Source organism: Xiphophorus couchianus, chromosome 5, assembly GCF_001444195.1.
Source record: "Xiphophorus couchianus chromosome 5, X_couchianus-1.0, whole genome shotgun sequence".
In the NCBI taxonomy this organism is placed as follows: Eukaryota; Metazoa; Chordata; class Actinopteri; order Cyprinodontiformes; family Poeciliidae; genus Xiphophorus; species Xiphophorus couchianus.
Window position 1 is genome coordinate 4,088,406 of NC_040232.1, and position 21,583 is coordinate 4,109,988.

The 21,583-nt window shown below is 37.5% G+C and overlaps 2 protein-coding genes across 5 annotated transcripts in view; one reads left to right on the forward strand and one right to left on the reverse strand.

Moving 5' to 3' along the window:
- The first annotated feature begins 373 nt into the window (after positions 1-373).
- Positions 374-10,692, forward strand: anp32b (acidic (leucine-rich) nuclear phosphoprotein 32 family, member B). 2 transcript variants are annotated; one of them, XM_028016741.1, is made up of 7 exons: positions 374-869; positions 5,784-5,933; positions 6,014-6,136; positions 6,233-6,425; positions 8,951-9,075; positions 9,168-9,234; positions 9,972-10,692. In XM_028016741.1, exons 1-7 carry the CDS (start codon positions 816-818, stop codon positions 10,049-10,051), a joined length of 792 nt encoding a protein of 263 aa, XP_027872542.1. In that variant the 5' UTR covers positions 374-815; the 3' UTR covers positions 10,052-10,692. The 2 variants fall into 2 exon arrangements, with proteins under 2 accessions (XP_027872542.1, XP_027872540.1); XM_028016739.1 differs by having other exon boundaries at positions 379-869; positions 9,969-10,689.
- Positions 10,693-12,524: 1,832 nt separating this feature from the next.
- Positions 12,525-21,583, reverse strand: part of coro2aa (coronin 2Aa) — a 41,298-nt gene continuing 32,239 nt past the window's right edge. For all 3 annotated transcript variants that reach the window (XM_028016736.1, XM_028016737.1, XM_028016738.1), the window contains exons 4-12: positions 20,195-20,344; positions 18,752-18,931; positions 16,710-16,826; positions 16,242-16,346; positions 16,066-16,162; positions 14,787-14,899; positions 14,592-14,682; positions 14,270-14,517; positions 12,525-13,313 (exon numbers count right to left, since the gene is read on the reverse strand). In XM_028016736.1, coding sequence (XP_027872537.1) covers positions 13,182-13,313; positions 14,270-14,517; positions 14,592-14,682; positions 14,787-14,899; positions 16,066-16,162; positions 16,242-16,346; positions 16,710-16,826; positions 18,752-18,931; positions 20,195-20,344 — 1,233 coding nt within the window. In that variant the 3' untranslated portion in view covers positions 12,525-13,181. The remainder of the gene's footprint in view (positions 13,314-14,269; positions 14,518-14,591; positions 14,683-14,786; positions 14,900-16,065; positions 16,163-16,241; positions 16,347-16,709; positions 16,827-18,751; positions 18,932-20,194; positions 20,345-21,583) is intronic.

The following is a 21,583-nucleotide window of genomic DNA, read 5'->3' on the forward strand; positions in this document are numbered from 1 at the left end:
ACCAAACTACAAAAAGTCAGAAGAAGAATTATTCCAAGGGTTAAAAGGCCTTGTAGTTTCAATACAATGTAACTATAACAAGAACAAGTCTTAGAACAAACGAATGAGTGCTTCTTTAAAAATAAAATGTAAACGAAAAAGTTTACATTTAGAAAATCTATGAAAAAAACAAGGAATGATTCGATTTCCAAGTAAGAGGCAGAATTAAATGTAATTTGAGGCCCATTTTGGAAAATCTGGAGACAATTAAGACTTTTAAAAGCCTTTAAGTTGGAATTTAGCAAATTAAATGATGTCACTGGAAACATGCACACACGGAGGAGCTTTTTGTTGAATTGGTAGATTTTATTTCTATTAAAAAGTGTTTTCACCACAAAAACAGTAGACAAAACAGAATACAGAGCATTTTACATGTGACAAACTACATCTAAAGTTTCCTCTGATTTATTTGACAGAAGCATCTGGTTGGTATCTTTAAAATAATTCTTTATTATTTAGACATTTGAACTTCTTCGCAGAAACCAGCTGCACCAGAGATCCATTTCATGGGGGCCGCGTCATGTTTTCTGACTGCATTGCCCCTTTCAGAGGCGATGGGCGGTTCGGAGCGGAGGGGGCGCTGTTGAGCATATATTTTGTTTCAGTCCCGTTTCCCTCCATGGTTTCCCCTTCTCTCCGACTAACTTAGCGTTCGGCTCACTTCATTACACAGCCCTATATTCTCCCTCCATAAGGGGCATCTCTGCCGTTTTGGACTGAAGATCCCAGCAGAACCCGAGAGAGAGGAAAAAGTTTCACTTCCACGGGGGGAAAAGATGGACATGAAAAAGAGGATCCACTTGGAGCTAAGAAACAGGACACCGTCTGATGTGAGTCGTGCTTTTTTTAAAACCAACCCTTTAGTTTTCTGGCTAGCCCCTCGCTAATGGTGACCACATGGGTTTTCAGGCTGTGTTTTCTCCTTTGTAGCAGAGAGTAAAAACAGTCGCATAACAAGCATTAATCCCTCGATACTGTTGCGGATTGGGCGTATTATTCAGGGGGGCAACGAGACGAGAAAAGCTTGATTCAATGGTCACTTTGAAACGGCGGTTCCCCCCCAGTTTGCTGACATTATTATTGCAGTGCTTTAACCGTTTCGCAGCCTCTTCGGTCGCCGCTGCACACACACGGCTCTAAGCACAATCTGTAAACTTATTTCTGCTGCTTCCTCCGCCGCCGTTTGGCATGCACACGGCGCTGTATTTTATACACTCGTCGGAAGCCATGTTTGCTGCTAGCTCAACTGCTAAAAAAGAGAGAGAGAAAGAAATCGGCGCTCTTTAAGCACACATTAATTCAGATTTCAGGAGCCTGGATGTTTAAAACGAGTTTAATTATCGGCGAAATCGAGAGTCGCGGCACTTAATGTTACATTTAACCAGCGAAAATAACAAAAAAACCCACTTATACCTCGACTGTGGAATGATACTCTCCTCACACAGTAAATACAGTTTATACCAAATACATAACCACTCCTATTTCTGATTTTTATTAAACATGCGTTAAAAAAGCTTACGCCGTTACTATGCTTTAACGTAAATCTACAAAATCAACTCATGTTACAGGCTTTTGTGGTCACACAAACTGTATTTCGCCGCGAGACTCAGAAAACTGCCCGTGTTTTAAATGGAATCAGGCGCTGCCATTATTCGCAACCCAGCCAGCTAACTTAGGAATTTGTTCCCGCCATATTACCACAACGCCGAAGTTCGCTCGTGATTCGGAGATCCCTCTCGTAAAGGGCCATTTCACTTCAGTTAAGGCCACATTGGATGAGTTTTAGTTTTCAATCTAAAATGCTAATTTTAACCAAACCTGGGTTGAATTATTCCACACTAAACAGAATTCATGATTTGTTAAAAACTCAATGTATTTTTATACATGTACATTCAGGATGGGATCCATTTTACAAACTGCATGAGTTAAATTAATCAGTTCTACAATGGATTGTTTATTAATCCATTGTACAAATGGATTAAAAATCTTGTAAAGATAGTTTAGGATGTTATAGCATACTTGGAAGTAATTCATTTGAGAAAACACAAACAAGGGCAGTATAAAGCTTATTTCACATAATCTTTGAAATTAGTTTGAAGCATTAGAACAACAGACTAGTATATGAAACCCTGAAACGCAGATTCAGTTTTACATTTTTGGCATGTAGACCATCTCAGAGAGTTTTTAGATTAAAAACCAAAACATTTCAAGTCAAACATAGATTAGATTATTCCACACAAAAGCCAGACTCGTTGAAACTGATCTTTTGACCTATGAAGCTGCAATCATTCATCAGTGCTTTCTTGTTTTCACATTTAATTTACATTACACTCTTGTTAATCTGACTGTATCAATTTAAATTACACTGGAGTTTCTTACATTTAAGGAAAATTTAAAGCACATCATCTTTGAAATCTGAATTGAGAAAAATTGCATTTTGATTTTTAAATATGAATCAAATGGATATGTTTTAACAGGCTTTAAACATACAAATTTGTTTTTAGGTCTTGCATATAGATTGTGAGACGATTATGCACATGGCTTATTTTCTTGCTGTGTAGGGCAGACCACATCATGTTCACATCCAAAAATAGAACTTAGATTGATTTAAACTATGGCTGGCTATCTAGATATGGATTCTTAACAAATCTTATAACATCTGAAACCTGTATTCAATTTGTGAAATTTCAAAAATCGCCCCCCCCCCATTTAAAATTGTTTAATTTACCTATTGATCAAAGAATACAATACTTAAACAGGGTTGACGCTCTATTTCTGATAAAGGTAAATAATTTTTATTTCGCAAATGGAATAAAAGCTTCAAAGATTGCCAGCTATATTTTTAGGCCATCAAATGTACTATTCCAGGTTACATCTAAAGCAGTGAAACAGCCCTTTACTCAACGAAACTACAATTCGGAAGCGAACTTCAGTGGTCGCCATATTGCCCCTTTTCTACATTACCCAAAGACAGTATAATTTTATCCACTCATACACTTAAAATTACACGATTAGCTGTTGTGTCGATGAATATTAAAGCTAAACTTCGCGTACGCAGCTAATCAAATTTGACGTGTTGGCTTGGTGGCCGCCCCATAGACCGAGTCAGCCTGTCTGCGTGACACGGAGATCCGGTGCTCCGCGTTTCATGCGTGGGCAACCGAAAAACTCAACGGTCGGCGTTTCGACTCAAGCCACGCTTGCACTAAAGACATTTTTCAGACATAAAAAGTGTTGTTTTGAGGTTTAAATATCTGTAATAAGTCGTTCTAAACATCCCTTTCCGCCATTGAAGTGTTGGGAGAGCTGCATACTGTAGCTTTGGAGTCGCCATGTTGTCGCTCTGTCGTCTTTGAAGCCCTGGCAGAAAGGAACCGTCTCCATCTTTGTTTTTTTTTTCCTCACTAATTTTCCGTTCTCTCTCCTTCGCAACTTCTACCTCAAAGCGAGTCGTTAAACAACCTCGGTCGTTCACTCGACGACGATGAATATTCCACTTTTACCCTCTTATTCAAAGCTGGTTTTATCGAAAAGGGGTGAATCTTTTCTGGGGTGTGTTGGCAGTCCTTTTCCGTTGCTGTGGTGCTGTCTAATGGCGGGCGGTCTGTAGCAGCTGCTCTGCCGCTCCGCAGCGTTTATAAAAGGGGGCAATGGCTAGCTGTAGCCAGCTAGCTTACAAAAATCATTGCATTTGTCATTAGTGGCTGCATTAGCGAAGCCATAGCAAGCTACTGCTTTGCTCTGCTTGGGTTTTAAGAAAGCAGACGGTTATCTGTGTCGGCTTGGTGAAGGACACTCACAAAAAGTCCTTTTAGTACCAGAAACGCCATTCATTTCGACGTTTTTCCCCTCTGCTAGTCCTGCTTTTCATTGTTTTTGTCCAACATTTAATTGCGCAACCAGTGTGAGTTCAAGCTGACTCAGTCAAACTCCGCCTTTGGAGTTGTTTTTCTCATATTTAACGTTACAAAATGTCCCTGAAAGAATAATGAACTACACATGAATAAAGTTTTGTTTTTTTTTTTTTTTTTTTAATTCTCATCTACCCTGTCTGTAGGCCGCTTTGAAAAGTATTTCATGAACAAAAACATGTTTTTAAGCTTTATCCATATCCTATTGTGAAAGCAAAATACGTTGAAAAGTGCATGTCTTGATGATTGAAAATTATAGTGAAACAAATAAGTAAATCTGGGTCCTCCCAAGACAAAAAAATAATTAAATCTGTTCTCAGATGTTAAAAACTTCAAAAGATCCCACATTATTATTGTTCAATAATCAAATTTGAAGATGCCATTAAAAAGTTTTTATATTAAAAAAACAATTAGATTAATAGAATGAATAAATTAAGCTTATTTAGTGACAGTTAATCTTTAGGCACTTTATTACGGGGTTATTTTATAAACAAACAATGTAACCATACTTTTTTCAATCTTTTTCCCCCCAAACAAGGCATAAATGAATGAAAACTGTCAGTCAGATCTAATTCCGGTGTATGGAAAAATGCATTTCTCTGCTTTGAAAGGTTATTTCTTGATCATTTCTGTAATTTTCTTTCAAGAATTAACTGAAATTACTACAGATGGCTAAATTGTGACTAAAACTAAATTACATCTAATCAAGACTAAATAAAACATTAAAATGTGGCATCAAGATTAACACTTTACCTGACAAATCAATCAATCAATCAAATTTTATTTGTATAGCACATTTCAGCAGCAAGACATTTCAAAGTGCTTTACATCATTACAAACACAGAAACACAATGCAATATAGAATCAATAATGGGTCAAATTTATATCAATTTAAATGAACAAATGAATTAGATTCAATAGTCGGATGTAGGTTAGAAATTTTGTACAACATTCAAGTAAAAATCAAATTTTACAACTAAAACTGCATCCTATTTCTATAGGCTTGGATAGAGAATTGGCAATCAGTTGCTTATTATCAAATAGATTTGACTTTAATCATCTTTAGTGCGACTACCTTCTATAAAAGCAGCAATTTTGTTAGTTTCTGGTCTAGAGGGAATAGATCTGTGTGTTGGCAAAGTGGAGAAATGTCAGCAGCAAATGTAGAGAAGGAGTTGCTGCCCCTCGATCTGGGAAGGGCCAAAATGTTTTTCCAAACTATTTGAAGTTCATCAATCTACAGTGAGCTCACAGAAATTGCCAAAAACCCAGGAGCTTTACCTCAGACTCTACAGGCCTCAGTTATGTTGTTGAATAATGAAACAACATGGTGAAAAAACAATGATCGGCCAAAAAACTGCAATCAGTGCGTCTCTGCAACACAGAAATGCTATATACCAACTACCATGCACAGTGGTGGAGGTGTCAAGCTGTGGGCTTGTTGAGTAACTACCTGCATTGAATGATTTGACCGTAAACATGTTTTTATGCCAACATATTCTGGCATCTAAAATAGAAATTATGGTAAAAATTAAACATTTAATTTGTTGTATTTTGAGTCTTTGTGGCTTAACAATATATCTTGCTTAGACATATCTGGCCTTTTTAATATTTCTTTCTTTTTTAAAAAATAAAGACAAGTCACCTGAGTGATGCGAACTGCATTATATTAGATGTTGGATGTGTTAGTCTGTAATGCTTCACTATTTAATAACAAAAACATGTAAATTAATGTTTTACTCTTAAATCTCTTTTTTTTTATTCCTAATGATTGACTTTGGTAGAATTCAGTAATAAAATTGATTAATAAAATTTTTAAAAATCTAATTTCAGGTACGAGAACTCGTCCTCGATAATTGTCGGTCGGTTGAAGGGAAAATCGAAGGCCTCACAGCCGAGTTCGTCAACCTTGAATTCCTCAGTTTGATAAATGTCGGCCTAATCTCAGTGTCCAACCTGCCTAAACTAGCGAAACTGAAAAAGGTAAGATTTCACCATCGCAGCTCCTTAACGTGAGATTGGCCGCCAGCTGGTGTTGACGTCTCCGTCTGCTTACCTTCCAGCTGGAGTTGAGTGACAACAGAATCAGTGGCGGCCTCGACGTTTTAGCAGAGAAACTCCCTAACCTCACACATCTAAACCTCAGCGGAAACAAATTGAAAGACATCAGCACGTTGGAACCGTTGGTATGTTTCTGTTCGCATAGAGCTTTACTCCACTCTACACATTTCACATTACATGTTTATAAACTTATTGTTTTGATTTGTGTCCTGTGTCTGCAGAAAAAGCTGGAAAACCTGAAGAGTTTGGACCTGTTCAACTGTGAAGTAACGAACCTGAACGACTACAGAGAGAGCGTCTTCAAGCTGCTGCCTCAGCTCACCTACCTGGATGGCTACGACATGGAGGACAGGGAAGCCTCCGACTCTGACGGAGAGGTGGACGGAGACGGCGTGGATGATGACGAGGACGAAGGTATGAAGTTTTAAAATTTGTGTTCAAACAAAGTTCGAGTCTCTTATGGTGTTTTGGCACCGGATAGTTCGGTAGACTCGGTTTGTTTGGGGACCAAAATTGCAATACTGCTACATTTTCAGTCGATGCGGTTTGCTTTCACACTGCACTGTGTCAAACAAACCAAACCGTTTGAAAAAGCTGCTCCACTCCTCGCCCATAGGGGCGCTGCACCAGGAACCACTGAAGGAAATATGCAAACCTCTGAAGAAGACTGTAGCTGTGTTTCCATTTCAAATGTGCCAAAAACTTTGTCGATATTTTGCTAACATTAAAAAAAATACAATTAAAGTCACATGTGAATAAGTTTGCTCACACGATAAGTCATTTAAAAAATATGCTGTGCCATCATCTTCCTACCACTTCCTGTCATCTCTGTCTTTTTCGCCAGTAGTAATTTCCAGCTGTTGATCACGTGGCTTCCAACTTCCTTCTTCACAAAATATGAACAAAAATGGAGTAGCGTCAGATTTTAGTGGCTGTAGGATTTGTCATTGGTAAAAAAGCGCTAGTGATAGAAACGCATGTTTGTTTTGGTTGTATTTACCCAAAATGCACTGCACTATAGTCCACTTCCTAATTGAAGCAGTTTCCGGTCTGCTTGGCATTCACATATATATATATATATATATATATACATATTCCAATCAAACTAGAGTTCACTTAAACTGAACCAAATCTTTGGTTTTTAGGCGGACTAGTGTTTGCTGTTTTGGTCGGCGGCGGAGTTTCGATTTCGGGTTCAAATCTTCCCAAACAAACCGGACTTTGTAGACAAATAGACTGGAGTTTAATTGAAGCGGATTAAACAGGGCTGGTGTGAACACACACTTGGTAGTGGCTGTTACAGGCTCCAGTTTGGAAATATTTTTTTTGTCAGCTTAATAACTTGCTTATCTGATGATCATCATTGTTGAAGAGTCAAATGGGATGCAATTAAGATAGAAAGAAATTAAAACACAAAGGTGTTGCATAGGAATGCGCTGATATAAATATTTGGGCCAATAAAGAAGTCCGATATTTATATCGGACTTCTTTATTGGCCAATATAAATATCGGTAAATGTAGCGATTGAAAATATCGCTACATTTCGGTAGATATCGCTACCAAAATGTAGCAATATCTTATATGTTGCTGACATTGTTTCTCTGCTTCAGTTAGATACCCACAATCCTGTGCTGCATCACTGACTCACATGACCAAACAAATACCACATGACCAACATCCTTCCATTCCAGAAACATAAACAAGATAGAAAAAAACATGGATTGTTGACATCAACACAAAATTAGCTAAAAAAATCAGCCAAAATAAAATATATATCCTATATTTACTTTAGGCATATAATTTATGATATTTAGTGTGAATTAAAACTTTATATATGAAACGCTCTTATTTTTCAAACTTGATAGATCAGCCAGGATTTCTCTGCAGTCTAGAAAACATTTCTGTTCCAGACGTTTCTCCACATCCCATTTACTTATAACATCCATCTAATCTTATGATCGTCAATCCCATTTTTGTTTCCATATCTATTTCTGTAGGAATGTCTACCATATAGTCAAAGTGACTTTTTTTCTGTTTATACATACTTCTTAAATTTTAGTAGAACTGATGGAGAGCCTGAAGATTGTTTTATTTATTAAGATTGCCTCTGAAACTACATTGCATCTACTCCAGCTTAAATTGACAATTATATTTATCCTACCTAAAGTTAAGTGAAAACAGCTTAAGGTAATTTGCCTAAATATTGTTTTTTCTATGAATATATCTGAAACTTGTAGAAACTGTTTTTAAATATGAACTTTTTGTTTGGAAAACATTTATTCAGCTCAGATGTAGAAAATGTTGCCTGTTTATAAAATGACAGAATAACTTTATGCATCTGTGCAGACATAAAGCTTGAAGGCAGTTTGGTCTTGGTCATCGAAAAAAATAAAATAAAAGTATATAACGTCTCTGTTTTACAGAGTTGCATTCAATAGATGAGGAAAATCTTTAATCTAGATTTCCCAGAAGGTTTCGGGGGGTTTTCCCCTGCTTTCCACTTGGGGGCCGGTTGAAATTTAGCACCGACAGCATTTATTCTGTAATACAGTATTACTGCATGCAGAATGATACTGAAGGTCAGTATGTACAAAATGAGCTTTTATAAATCTCAGATTTGTCATGTTAATCATTTAATTAAAAGGGGATAAAATATTTTAATTTTGTAAATAAAATAAGCCATCATTGGACATTATATGGAAAAGGGATGAACCTGCATCTTTACTCCTGCTAATATCTTTAACGTGACCATTGGTTGTTTAATTACAGAAAAATTACATTCAAAATAAGGGAGAAGTTATAAAAACATCTTGTACTTTTTTTTTTTATGTGGCAGATGTTTTTTGTTTGCTACTGCATGGTGCATTCACTGACTGAAGGGAAAAATCAGGTTTTGGAGAATCTGAGTTTTACTTATTTCTTTTGTTTTATTTTTACAGAGGGAGAGGAGGAGGAAGACGAAGATGGGGAGGAGGAAGACTTTGACGAGGAGGATGATGATGAGGAAGATGAAGAGGAAGTAGAAGGAGAAGAGGATGACGAGGAAGTTAGTGGTGAAGAGGAGGTAAGAAAACCCAAACAATCCTGATGGATTGTTTACATAAAGTGTGCTGCTTTTTTTTTTTTTTTTTTAACTTGTAAATGTTTTTGATGAAGGACGACGAGTTCGGTCAGGATGGAGAGGTGGAGGATGAGGATGAAGATGAGGATGAAGACGAAGAGGGTGAGTATCTATTTAAAGCTCCTATTTACACAGATGGATGATAAAATCTGCATTAAGCAAACATGAGTTTTAATAAATATTTACTAATCGAAACAAAACTCTTTTATATTCTAAATATATTCCAAATTTTAGTCTGAACCTAACAGAAGCTCTTCTTCCTATCTGGATTTAAAATAGAAAATAACATCTGAAATTGCAGATAAACTGATAATATTAATTAATTACTCTTAATAAATGATGTACGTCAAAGAGCTGGAAATATTTAATTTGTGTTTTGGGAAATCCCAAGTCTAGATTGTTTCTGAAAGGCAAAGAGGATTTTCTTTCAATAATCAAATTCTGAAAAGAAAAAAAAAACAAAAAACTGGAGCCAAGAAACGCATATTAACGTGACCACGCCCCCGGTGTCTATTGGCTCCGCCCATTGGAAAGTTTTGTTTATGGAATTCAGTTTGTCTTCACTTTATGCAAAATATAAAGTTTTACCAAACCCCAGTGGATGACTTCTACAAAATTATAAAACTTTACTCTCCTGGTGTGACACAGTTTGAACAGTAGAGGGCGCTAATTAAGAACAGAGTGTTGCCTGAATATGGAATATATACGCAAACATGTGGCCATAATCCTAGTATATGACCACAGGAATTGGTTTAGGCAGATTTTTTTGCATAATTAATTATAGTTTTTTTTGCATTAGTTTGATGAAGTTTTTGTTCTGTGTATGTTCAACCCAGAAGCAGACGCCGGGAAAGGCCAGAAGAGAAAGCGAGATGCGGAGGACGAAGACGACGATGAGGATGACGAAGATGACGATTAAACTGAAAACAAGAGCCTACCGAGTTTTTCCCTCTTTGACCCCCTCACAAACCCGAACGTCCACCCTCCAACAACTCGCACCGCCTTTTTAAACCGTGTCAACTTGCCCTTCCTGTTCCTCCCCCCAGCACTGCGCTCTTTTTACGAGCAAGACTGTACCGACGGGTGGGCCGAGTGGAGCTGCCCCCTTCCACAATCCCCATCTTTAATTTTTTTTTCTTCTTCTCCTTCCTCCCACACCAAGGAACTGAGAGCCACCTAACGCCCCCACTTCGCTCCCACCCGCAACCCTAGAGGTTCTCAGGCAGCCGACCACTCAGCATTCCACATTTCCACTGTCCATCCCTCTTTATGTATTCCCGTGTGAGGACTTTGGGACTGGTATCTAGTTTTGGGTCTGTGTTTTTAATATTTTGTTGGATTAATTTTTTTCCTTCTATTTTTTTTTTGTTGTTGTTGGGTTTATTATTTCCCTATTTTTTTTCTGTTATTTTTTCCCAATAAAATTATTGCTATAGCAGCTGTGCAACCAGCAGGCCATGGTTTTTAGTGTGGTGGCCTGTTGCACAAATCAAGGTTGTAGCTACATTTTTACTTTCTGTATGACAAAAAAACAACTTTGTAAATAAAATGTTAACATTTTTGGCTTTTCTTGCTCCCTGCTTTACTTTTCTGCTGTCTTTAAAATTAAAAAGATTACAGATAGGATCAGTTTTCATTCAATGTTATTGAATGAAAAGATAGAAAAGCGTTTAAATACATTTTTAAAAGGTGGGGGTGTAATTCAAATGATATTTTTAAAAGCATTAAATCAATGTTATTCCCTGACCAGAAACATACCTGAAGTTACTTTGATTATCTCGTGCATCTTGGACAAATCCTTTAATCTGCCATAGCAACCATTCAGGGAGCGGGAGTGCATGGAAAGGCGTTGGTCAGGCTAAGCTGACATCAGTGTGGCAAGTGGCCGATAAACGTCCTTTTCTATGGCTTCTCGGCATTCTTCAAGTCCTGCTGATGATACTAAACCAGAGGTGATTGAGATCTACTAGATGATCAAAGATGGTGTGGGTAAATCGCATGATATAAAAAAATAGACATTAGCCCTTCATTTGTCCCGTCAGCGGCCTTACCAGTTGGTGTTTTCTTTACTCGTTTACCAGCCGCCATTATAACCAAGGGACTTTCCTAGCACTTGTCAGTGCGCATGCGCAAACAACGGCGCTAAGTGCAGCAAAAGTAGCTAGGTAGCGAGTTACCTCCAATTTTTAGCCTTAGATTTTCTCTTAAACGTAAAAAAAGGGTATAAAAAGTAAGGGGGCTGTACCAAATAAGAAGACAAAAATGTATCACTTTCAAACGGAATGTAACAGAGTTAACATATTTATAAATAAAAGTTTAGCATTTTGGTCATTTTCATGCTGAGAAAGAGCCTAATATGTTAACTTTTTACAAGTGTACTTTAAGAAAGGGCTGCAAAAACACCGTAAATTGCGGAAAAGTATGAGATTATGACAATATGTAGGAATTGTTTGTCAGAGCCATAAAATCAATCGAAGCAGACGAGTGTGAAGGTTTTGTCCATGAAATGGGACACAAGAATCCAGCAAAACGTGACGGATTATTCAAGATATAAACTGATTCATTAAAACAAAAATGTTGGCCACAGAGGATAAAGATCACATTTTAACTGTTTTGTTGCAACATCCTGCTATGTGCTGACGGGACACTGGCTCATTCGTTGAGTTTAGCAGCACATGTAACCCTTTGCTGACCATACATGATTCTCTGCATGAAAATAAAGAGAGAAACAGTCTTCTTATAGCCTGCATGGATAATCAAGTATTGCATTGAGTGTCCTAAAAAAGGTTGAACCTGAGAATTTAAATCAATAAATGGGTCGGAATAAACAGGACATAAAATTAGTTAAAAGCAACCAAAGTCTAACAAATTTAAAAAAGATTACAGGAAAAATCATTTTATTACTCTTATTTTTGTGGTTTAAAACTTTTGTTTGGTGCCATTTAGTAATCAATTCCTTGAATAAAAATCAGTTAAAACCAGACAAACTTAGAATATTTGTTTTGTATGAATTTGCTGCAATCCAGTGTCTTAAAACATGTAAGAAAATTACCAAGGATGACAAAAAATATAGTTACGGTATATTAAATAAATTAGAGCAGATTATGTATTCCTCATTTACTAGATTAAAATCTTAAATTACATTTAAAATTATATTAAGCAGTTTTAGCTCACATTTCTGTATTAAAATTGTTTTTTAATTGGTCTGATGTAATTTTCTAATCCTAAAAATTTGTGTTTTCATTGGCTGTAAGCAGAAAATCATGATTGAGACATCCCTGCTAATCTTACTTAAACCTCATCAGGAGCTTATTGTTCTTTGCAGATTTAGTGTTTTACCTTAAAACTCTCAAAATAAAAAAGATACCAAGCAAAAATGAAAGGAGACAATCATAAGTCATTAACTTTTTCACAGCAAAAAAATAAAAACAGCATTTGGTTCATTTTCATCTTCATATATTTGCCAAATAAATCACATCCGGGGATTCAAATTCCTGATTAAAATGTGTATTCCCTGCCCACATTTTGAAATAAATATAAAAATTAGGGTTAAAACTCATACATGGCATCAGTTTCAGATTTTGTGTACACATTAAAATGAATCTGCTTCCAGACGATTTCAAAATAAAAGCTGGAATAAAGCGATCTGCGGCTTATAGAAAGGCAGAGCTCGGGTTCAACAGGCAGGTCATTCGTTTAGCTCTTTCACATTCATTCACTTACAGCAGTTTAAATACAGGAGAAAAGTTTTTTAAATCAAGCACAAAAAATAAATTCAGCGTTTTCGGCTCAGGCTCAAACATCTGTTAAAAAAAAGCTAAAAATATTACAGTAAACTTGCATAGCAGTGAAGTGTATAAAAGAAACGGGGCAAAGGTAAAAAGTTTATGTACACAAACAAAGAATATGTGCACCAAGTGTTGGCTGCAAGTCGAGGTTTGAGTCTCGGGAGAGCCAGGAAGTTTTAAAGAACGAGGCCTTTCTGATTCCGAGATCTGAGCCGGAGTGTCCCGCTCAGCGCCGTGGGGAAACCGGGACGCTCGTAAAAGTTAGCTCTGCGTCTGGGAGTTCTTGATGTTCTTAATCTCCAGCTCGAGCTGCTTGACGCGCACCTCCCTCTGGTTGAGGAGCTCCCTCAGCCGCCGGATCTCCTCCTGCTGCTTCAGGAACTTCAGACGCAGCTGCAGGTACACAGAAAACACGAGGGGAAAGGATGTTTTACCCACAGTGGGAATGAAGTGAATATCTGAAGTTGAAAGATTTCGAGTAAATCAAGTGTCAACAAAAGGCAAAAAAGCCACAGCAAAAGTTATGCCAACATGTGATGCTAAAACGGACGTTATGCTAAAACTGCCAGCATAGTGGAAGTTATGCTAAAGTTGCTAGCATGACTTCTGTTTTAGCACTGACACCTGTATCATTTCTGCATGCGCTACAAAATGTTAAATACTTCCATGTCATTCTGAAAATGTAGGTTTACAAAGCATAACATTTATTCTTTATATTAATTAGGCAACAGAGTATTAAGTTTATCCTAAGGAAAAAATGACAAGAAAGTCATAAAATTATGTGATATTACGAGAACGTTGAACGAGAATGAATTCGTAGTATTACAAGAATAGTCATGATATATTATGTATACTCCTTACAATATGACCATTCTCATATTTTTATATTAGTCATAAGACTATTCTCATAATATCACTTTATTCTCAAAATTATAACTTTATTCTCAAATGACTATTCTCAATTTTAGGACTTTATACTTCTTAATTTTCTTAGTGTAGCTTAAATACTCTTACTACTTGCTATAAGAGAACTTGTTTTCCCAGACAATGTCATAATTCCCTTAATTAACATTATTTATTATGATTTAGTTTGAAGATTCTGTAGAAAACTGTGTACTGGACTGATGGGATTGTAAGGTACATTTACTCCTTAATGTGCCCTCTGGTGGACTCATCACGAATAAGAGAAAAACTATTTTTATAATAATCACATTTTTTACGAGATTAGCTGTACAGCACTACAAAAACTATAATCGGTGCAGATGAATGCTCAACATTTAGAAATGTAAAGTGAAGTATAACTATGTGTTTTCAGGCTGGTTCTAAGTGTGTTTGGATATTAAACGCACCTCGCTTTCTGTCCTGGGAGGCGAGCAAAGTGCCAGGTCCTCCCCGTTGATCACAGGCATTTGACTGCGGTCGTCTTCAACCTGGTCGCTCGTTTCTTTGGCTTCCTGTTGGTCCTGAATGTAGGAGAGCTGCAGCACCCCCGGCCGGCTCCGGGACCTGCGAGCGTCCACCGAGTTGGCCAGCGCCTTCGTCTCTGACGGAGGCTCCATCAGTTCACTCCCGGGCTTCAGAGACATGAGAATCGGGCCTAAACGGTTAAGACCAGGAGAACTATGAGCATTGATCTGATTAGATAATTAGCTGAATAAGAATGAGGCTGACCTTTATCGACCCCACTGAGCCACTCGTCTGCAGTCAGAGCTGGTCTGTTACTTGCCGTCATCGGATAGATGTCTTCCTGGTACGACTCAGACTAAAACAACAAAACAGGCAGAATAAATGAAACCCAAAACACGGATGTTTCTCTGATAATTTATGTGATGCATTTGAGGTCTGTGTAAATCTGAGCGCTCTCACCCTGCGGGGTACAATCATGGAAACGGGCTCAATGAGACTCTTGACTGTCACCACTTTGTAGAACCTGAAAACCTCACATGAGCTGACATCCAGGCCTCTCTTAGGCATCACACCTGCAGAACAACAAAAACACTAACAAATTCAGGACAGCAGCTTTACTCCCAATAACATCTGCTCATTAATTTAGATTAGTGCTGAAGCGATCAATCATGATGAATTGATGATTGAAATAATCAACTAATTTTGTAATCGATTAATTGTTAACTGGAATATACAGAAAAAAGGCCATTTGCTGAAAGAACACACTGAGAAGTAATTAAACCAATACTATACAAAATATATACATTTTGCTCATGTTTAGCACCTTTTTCTATTCAATTATTAATCAGTTAACCAAAAAATAATCAACAGATCAGCCTTACACTGTACTGATATTAAGTATTTGTTAGAAGTATTTTATTTAGTTGAAGATGCATCCTTTGCTACATTCACTAAAGGAATCCGTTGTTATTATTCCATTTTAGGGAATAAAATGCTTAATTTTTAAAAATAAAGGAATTCAGTTACTTATATGCATATTTAGCTTGCTTGCTAAATATTTAGCAAGCAACCTAAGTATTTAATTTGAAAAATAAATATTTAGCTCAGACAAACATTTAGTTGGGAAAGAAATAATCGATCAAGTTTATTTGTGTAGCAGATTTCAGCACAAGGCAGTTCGAAGTGATATCATAAAAATTCAAATTCACAAAATCATACAAGACACCACACACTCAACAATTGAGAAAATCAGTAAACATTACAATTTGTCAACTTTCATCTTTACTTGGCACTTAACTAAATATTGAATTTGAAGTTTAAATATTTAGCTTGTGAATTAAATATTTAGTTTTGAAAAAACATTTTTAAAATATTTACTTCCTCCATTTTCCATCCATATGTTTTTCAACCTGCTAAATAAAGCCAATTATTGCTGATAATCTTTTACTTTGTAACAAACGATGGCACCCAATATGACTCTTATTGGACCAAGCAATGTTTTTTCTTTTCCAACCACCTGTCAAAGGTGAATTTAATAAATATCCTTATGCTTGGCAGCGAACTCTGACAGTTTACTGGTAAAGATTTACGTCTCCCAACGTGAGCCTGTTTACAGCACGACCTGATTTGGTTATTCAAATAAGCAGCTTCATTTGCACAGCAGCTTTGCTTACAGGTGCCAAAGAGTCAACACCGCCTGGAAACTGCGAGGCTTGAGAAGTTGGAATGTGTTCCTTACCCATTCCTTTCTGAGGCGTGTGTGAGCGGTACTCCATCAGGTACTGGATGTACGGTTTTTCTGAGCTGATCTCATAGTACCTGATGCTTCCGTCCCCCTAAAAACAACAGAAAACTTGCAACTTTTTAAGGAATTTAACACTAGATGTGATTTTTGTCTGGATTTATGAGTCTTACCTTCCCAGCAAGGTAGAGCATGTGTGTGTCAGGATCGTAGAATGGGAACAGAAGACCTGAGGAGCCATCCAGGTTCTCCTCCAATAAAGGCGTCGACAGGTCGTCCTGGAAACCAACAAAGATTAAAATATCGATTAAAAAAACCCAACATGAAAGTCATGTAAACAGACAGGAAAATCCACTCTGATATCAAAACACGACCAATTTAATCCATGGAATTAAAAACAAAGAGCTCAATCCCTAATCCACACTTTGCCTGTGCACAGCATTAGTTTGGCCACTAGATGGCAGAGTTGTGTTTAACACAGCAGCTCCACATTAAGGATTTTAAAACAAACTAAATCTGCATCTTCAGAAGAAAAATGCTAAATAAATCTAGATCCCAGAGAGTTTATTATTAGAAGAGAAAAAAGTGCATGTTCTGCATTAATGTTTGATTTATTTTTGTACCATTTCAGTTTCACTCACCTGATCCCACAGGACAATCTGTCGACTGTTGTAGCGTGACGTGCCTGATGTGAAGATCATCTTCATGTTTCCTAAAATCAGCACCTTACTGGCTTTGTGTGTCTTGCAGCTTCCTTCCTGCAAATAAACACAAAGCTCAGGGTAAATCAAAAGTAGGAAATTCAGTTGCATTTAAAACTCAATGTCATTACTTTACATTTATACATATTTTTATATATTTAAATAGAGACAGCACGGTGCAAAACTCTTAAGCCAAAGCTTATATCTTTGTTTGTGTCAAAGCAACACTTTCTTTCAATCCTTTAGACTTTGGTTGCTTCTTTTAGATCACTTGTTTGCCCAGTCCTTGAAAATAATCACATGTATTTGAAATATGATACAAAATCCATGAATTTAGATGCATAATCCTGCAGCTGCTTGCAGCACTCGGCTTTTGGCTTTTTTAGGAATCGCCTTCATGCAGCTAAAATACAGTTTCCTCTCTGTGAAACCTTACCATCTTTATTATTTTTATTTGATACGGATGAAGAAACTGGAACAGGTTAGTGATAAAGAGTCCCAAGTCTAGGTATTTTGAAATGATAAGAATCAGCTTTATGCAGCCAGTTTTTAAAAATCACAATTGTGCAAACAGTTTGGTTTGCACAGCTTGCAAAACTGCGTGACAGTGGACCTTTGCCTGTTCGTGGTTCAGTAGTCATGGATTTTTCTGTTGAACGCAACTCCAGAGCTTGGGAAGCTGAAATTCCTGCAACGCTACTTGAAACGCTGTTTGCTGTTTGCTGGTGTTTGCAAAGCAGCCAATCCAGGAGCGGCATTTATTTTCCTTGGCGTTGATTGACTGAACCATCAAGAGTGGAAATAAGGAAGACTGAGGATGCTAGCTTCTGCTGTAATGCTAAAATGGTCTCCACTGTGTGTCTTAATGCATATTTAGGTATATTTGTTGTTTGGACTATTAAAATAGGCATTTAGGCAGATCTGAATATAAAGCCCAGTTTTAGTCAAAAACACACTAAAAATTCCTTAATTTCAAAGTAAAATGAGAAAGTTCTTTTTCAATCGACACCAACATTCAGAACAATACGGCTTATGTAAAAAAACAACTAATATCTATTTGACTCCTGCTGGTGAGCCCGAGGTCTGTGGCGCCGAGTTGGGATCCGGCCCAGGACAAAAGGTGTCAGTTTTGGCCGCGTGGTGCTGAAACTGCTGGGAGGAAGGGAAAAGAAAGGAGGGGAATCTCCCGCTTTGGCTCAGCTGTGAGGTCACCACACAGCAAAATAAAGAGCCATAGTTCTACACGTTAAAAAAAATATTCTGCAGCCAAACAAACCTGCTCAGAAGAACCATTTACAACGGGTGTGAGAGAAACGAGTGAAAGATACCGCCAGTGGTGGGAAAGAGCAAGAGATAATTCAAATAAGGTGTGGGATTTCCCCTCCTCTGTGTAGGGAAATGTCGGGTACATGAGTAGATCGTAGGAAACCGATCAGATCCGACACAGGAGGAGCGGCTGCAGAAAAAGGATACAAAGCGGTTCTGATAGTGTCTGCTGTGGCTGGTTGAAACTGGGCTGAAATGATGCGGCTTTTCTGAAATAATTTTAGGCTCTTCTTCTTGTCTCAGAGACTTCTAAAAAATGTGTATTTTCTACATTTAAGGAGCAAAAAGATTTAACATGACACTTGCATGGCCCTCTCTACGTCACTCCCCAGAAATGCTGAATTGGACCCAAAGCAGTTGTTTCGAGAGATTACAGGTCTGCACCAAATTTCATAAACCTCAGTGAAATCTGGGGAGGAGGCTGATTGTTTGAAATGTTTAACGCGGCGCTGTGGATGCATCGAGGAAGGAAGTTTAATCAAACAGGATTTAGTGAAAACTGAGAGTGGTTATGTCATCATCAGTCTATACTGATGACATGAAGCTGTATGAAATACGGAGCAGAGCCACCCCGGTCCACTTTCACATTCCATTATTTTCATAGATGTTTTGTACAGTAAAGACCTTTTAAAAATGCTAAATGAATAATATTTTACCTGCAGCATATTCCCTGAGCGCGCCTCCATCAGCCGGATCTTCCTGTCCCTGCAGGTGGTGGCCAGGAGGCTCCCATCCGTGTTGAAAGACATGGACAAGACGACGTCTGTGTGGTGCTTGATGGTCCGGACGGGGTTCTTTATCACCTGCTCTGGAGAGTCCAGGTTCCAGATCATCACCTGGAGGAATAGATGCACATTCATTAGAAAAATCTTTCTTTATGTTTCTGGAGAAATTGGGACATTGTTTTAGTAAACTTGTTTAATTCTACAATATTTTGCCTAAAAATTAAAAAATTGTCTCAGTGCTGCCCTCTTTGGGTCGAACAAAGGCTACTGCAGCTTAATTTTCCTATTGGTCACAAGAGTAAAGGTTGATGTTTATGTCACAGCTCCAGGTTCAGACACAATAACAGGAAAGAAAAGTTGCAAGTCACTTTTTGCTGCTGAAATATATCTGCAGGTGGGATTAGTTACACTTCAACACCCAGTTTCCGATGTACACCAGCAAATACAAAAAGTCTGAACACTCTGACTAAATCGCCTGGGTTTTTTTCAGTTGTCAATGTCAGCCCATCTTTATGGAACAATATGTTAAAAAATAACATTGGTTGTGAATGCAGATATGTGATGCATTCATAATAAAAATTATTGATGTGTTTAGTACCGTTTTTTTACACAGTTTAGAGGCTACAACGCTAAAGGGAAGAGCTGATTCTCTGTGGTTCAGATAAAACCAAGTATTTAATTGATCTAAATTAAGGTTAGGCAGAAAGCCAGTCAGTACAAGTTAAAACCTAAAGTGAAGAGAAATATCTTCACATGCCTGAGTTTGTGTCAGAAGATGAGATGCAGTCGTGCCAAAGCTTAAAAGAGTTGCACTAAAGGTGACTTAGCTGGAAGGAACATGCTGGACCGCGTTTTATTTGAACTTCGCTTTGTTATCTGGACTAAAAGCTGAAACAATGTGTTTTCTCCAAAGAATTTCAGAAATCCAGATAAAAGTATTTATCTCCGATCCGACCTGCTCAGAAACGTCAGAGAATAGTGCTGGATAGTTACACACACGGTTGTTTCTCAGTCTCCACTGTTCTCTCAGGACTTTAAAGTTTTACAGATTAAATACAAACTTTCAAGTTTATGGGAGATAAACTCTTAAAAGGAAGGGAGGCTGGAAGGGATGGATGGATAGATGAATGAAACAGCCAGATAAGGAATTGAATTACAAAATAATGTTTTTTTTTCCTTTATTCATTTTAAAAACACATTAAAACTCCAGTTTTTCCAGCCAGGAACACTGAGTCCTCATAAAGTCACCCGGCAACAATCACCTTAAAGATCTAATTCCTGAAACCTGTTTGGCTGCGTTGTTATAAACGTTCTGTAATATATTTCACAATCAGCTTTTTGTTATCCTTATCGCCTCGGACGGCGTTTTGTTACCTGGTAGTCGTAGGCTGTGCTGAAGAGGATGTTGTTAGCCGTCGGATGCCACTCGATGACGCCCACCCTGCGGCTGTGACCCTGCAGCTCTTTCCACGGCACCGTCAGGGTCTTCAGCACGCCGTGAGGCGGGATTTCCCAAACTTTCACCTGCACGCACATAAATGACGATAAATAACCGGAGAACCTTTAGCAGAGGGTAAAAAGACTCTGACCTGAGGCAAAGTTCATGGATGCCTCTTCCTCTGCAGGGCTTTGTTCTGGGCCGCCTCGGCTTAACAAGCGAGGCAATAAAATCATCTCCCTACAGCGACATGCTCATATTCCAGGAATGCAGTAACATGTCCTTTCAGTCTCACGGAGGCCTCATTTATAAAAACAAATATCATTTATAAAAACAAATAACACATTGCTTAAAAAAGTACTGTACACACGGGATTCATTTAAGAAATGTTCATCAGCACAAACCTGCTGAATTACTCCAGTGAGCGTTGTTTTAAACATGCCAGACCCATAGGGGGCAGTGTAGCACAAAGCTAAATCTTGTATTGTCTAGTAATTCGGATTTTAGTGCCACAATTCGATTCAGAAACAAATTTTAATACAGAAACCGATTTTTCTATTCAAATGGTTTAGAGATTTTGTTTAAATTGTGTGACTGACAAGCGGAAAAGAGTGTAAATAAATAGAAAATTTATTTAAGACAATTATTTTCCATCAGTTTATATTCAAGCAAAAGATAATATCTGATAGATAAAATTCTGTTAGCTTAGCTGCGTGGCTTTTTTGTAAATAAAAAATATCAAAGAAATATTCAAAATACATACAGTGGCTGAAAGGACGTTCAATGCAAAATGCATTGTAGCTGCAAATAAGACACACAACTTAAATGTATTTTAAAATTGATTTGAGCATTTTGAATCGATTCAGAGTTCCCAGAATTAGGATTTCCGATTTTCTATGAAATCGATTTTTTTCTGAACCTCAAGCTGCAACTAATGATTATAGTTAAACACAACCAGCTTACATTGTTCACAATTTACTAAAATGTTGTTTAACCTGTTCTTCAAAATTTTTTCACTAGCATTAAATATAACAACAGCTGGCATTGAATTTCAGAGTTGCTCACCATACAAGTTATTTTTGTGCATTAGTTCTAACTTTCTGTAAAATAAATCTTTTTTAAGAGAACGTCTAGTGAAATGAAAGTCTGTATTTTGACTAAAGAATATATTTTGACATAAAATTACAGGTGTTCAAGTATAAACACCTGTGATTTTACAACGAAGTATAACATGAACTGCTCTATTCAGTGATATTAAACTGAGTGTGGATGAAAAGCCAAATTGCATAAAGATCCAGTTGGTTTCCCAGACATATGGGTCTGAT

Bases quoted from the DNA above. Each gene is read 5' to 3' on its own strand.
- anp32b (XM_028016739.1), top strand. From the start codon at position 816: ATGGACATGAAAAAGAGGATCCACTTGGAGCTAAGAAACAGGACACCG. The intron at 5,934-6,013 runs GTAAGATTTCAC...CTTACCTTCCAG, and splicing joins AACTAGCGAAACTGAAAAAG to CTGGAGTTGAGTGACAACAG. The intron at 6,426-8,950 runs GTATGAAGTTTT...TTATTTTTACAG, and splicing joins GGATGATGACGAGGACGAAG to AGGGAGAGGAGGAGGAAGAC.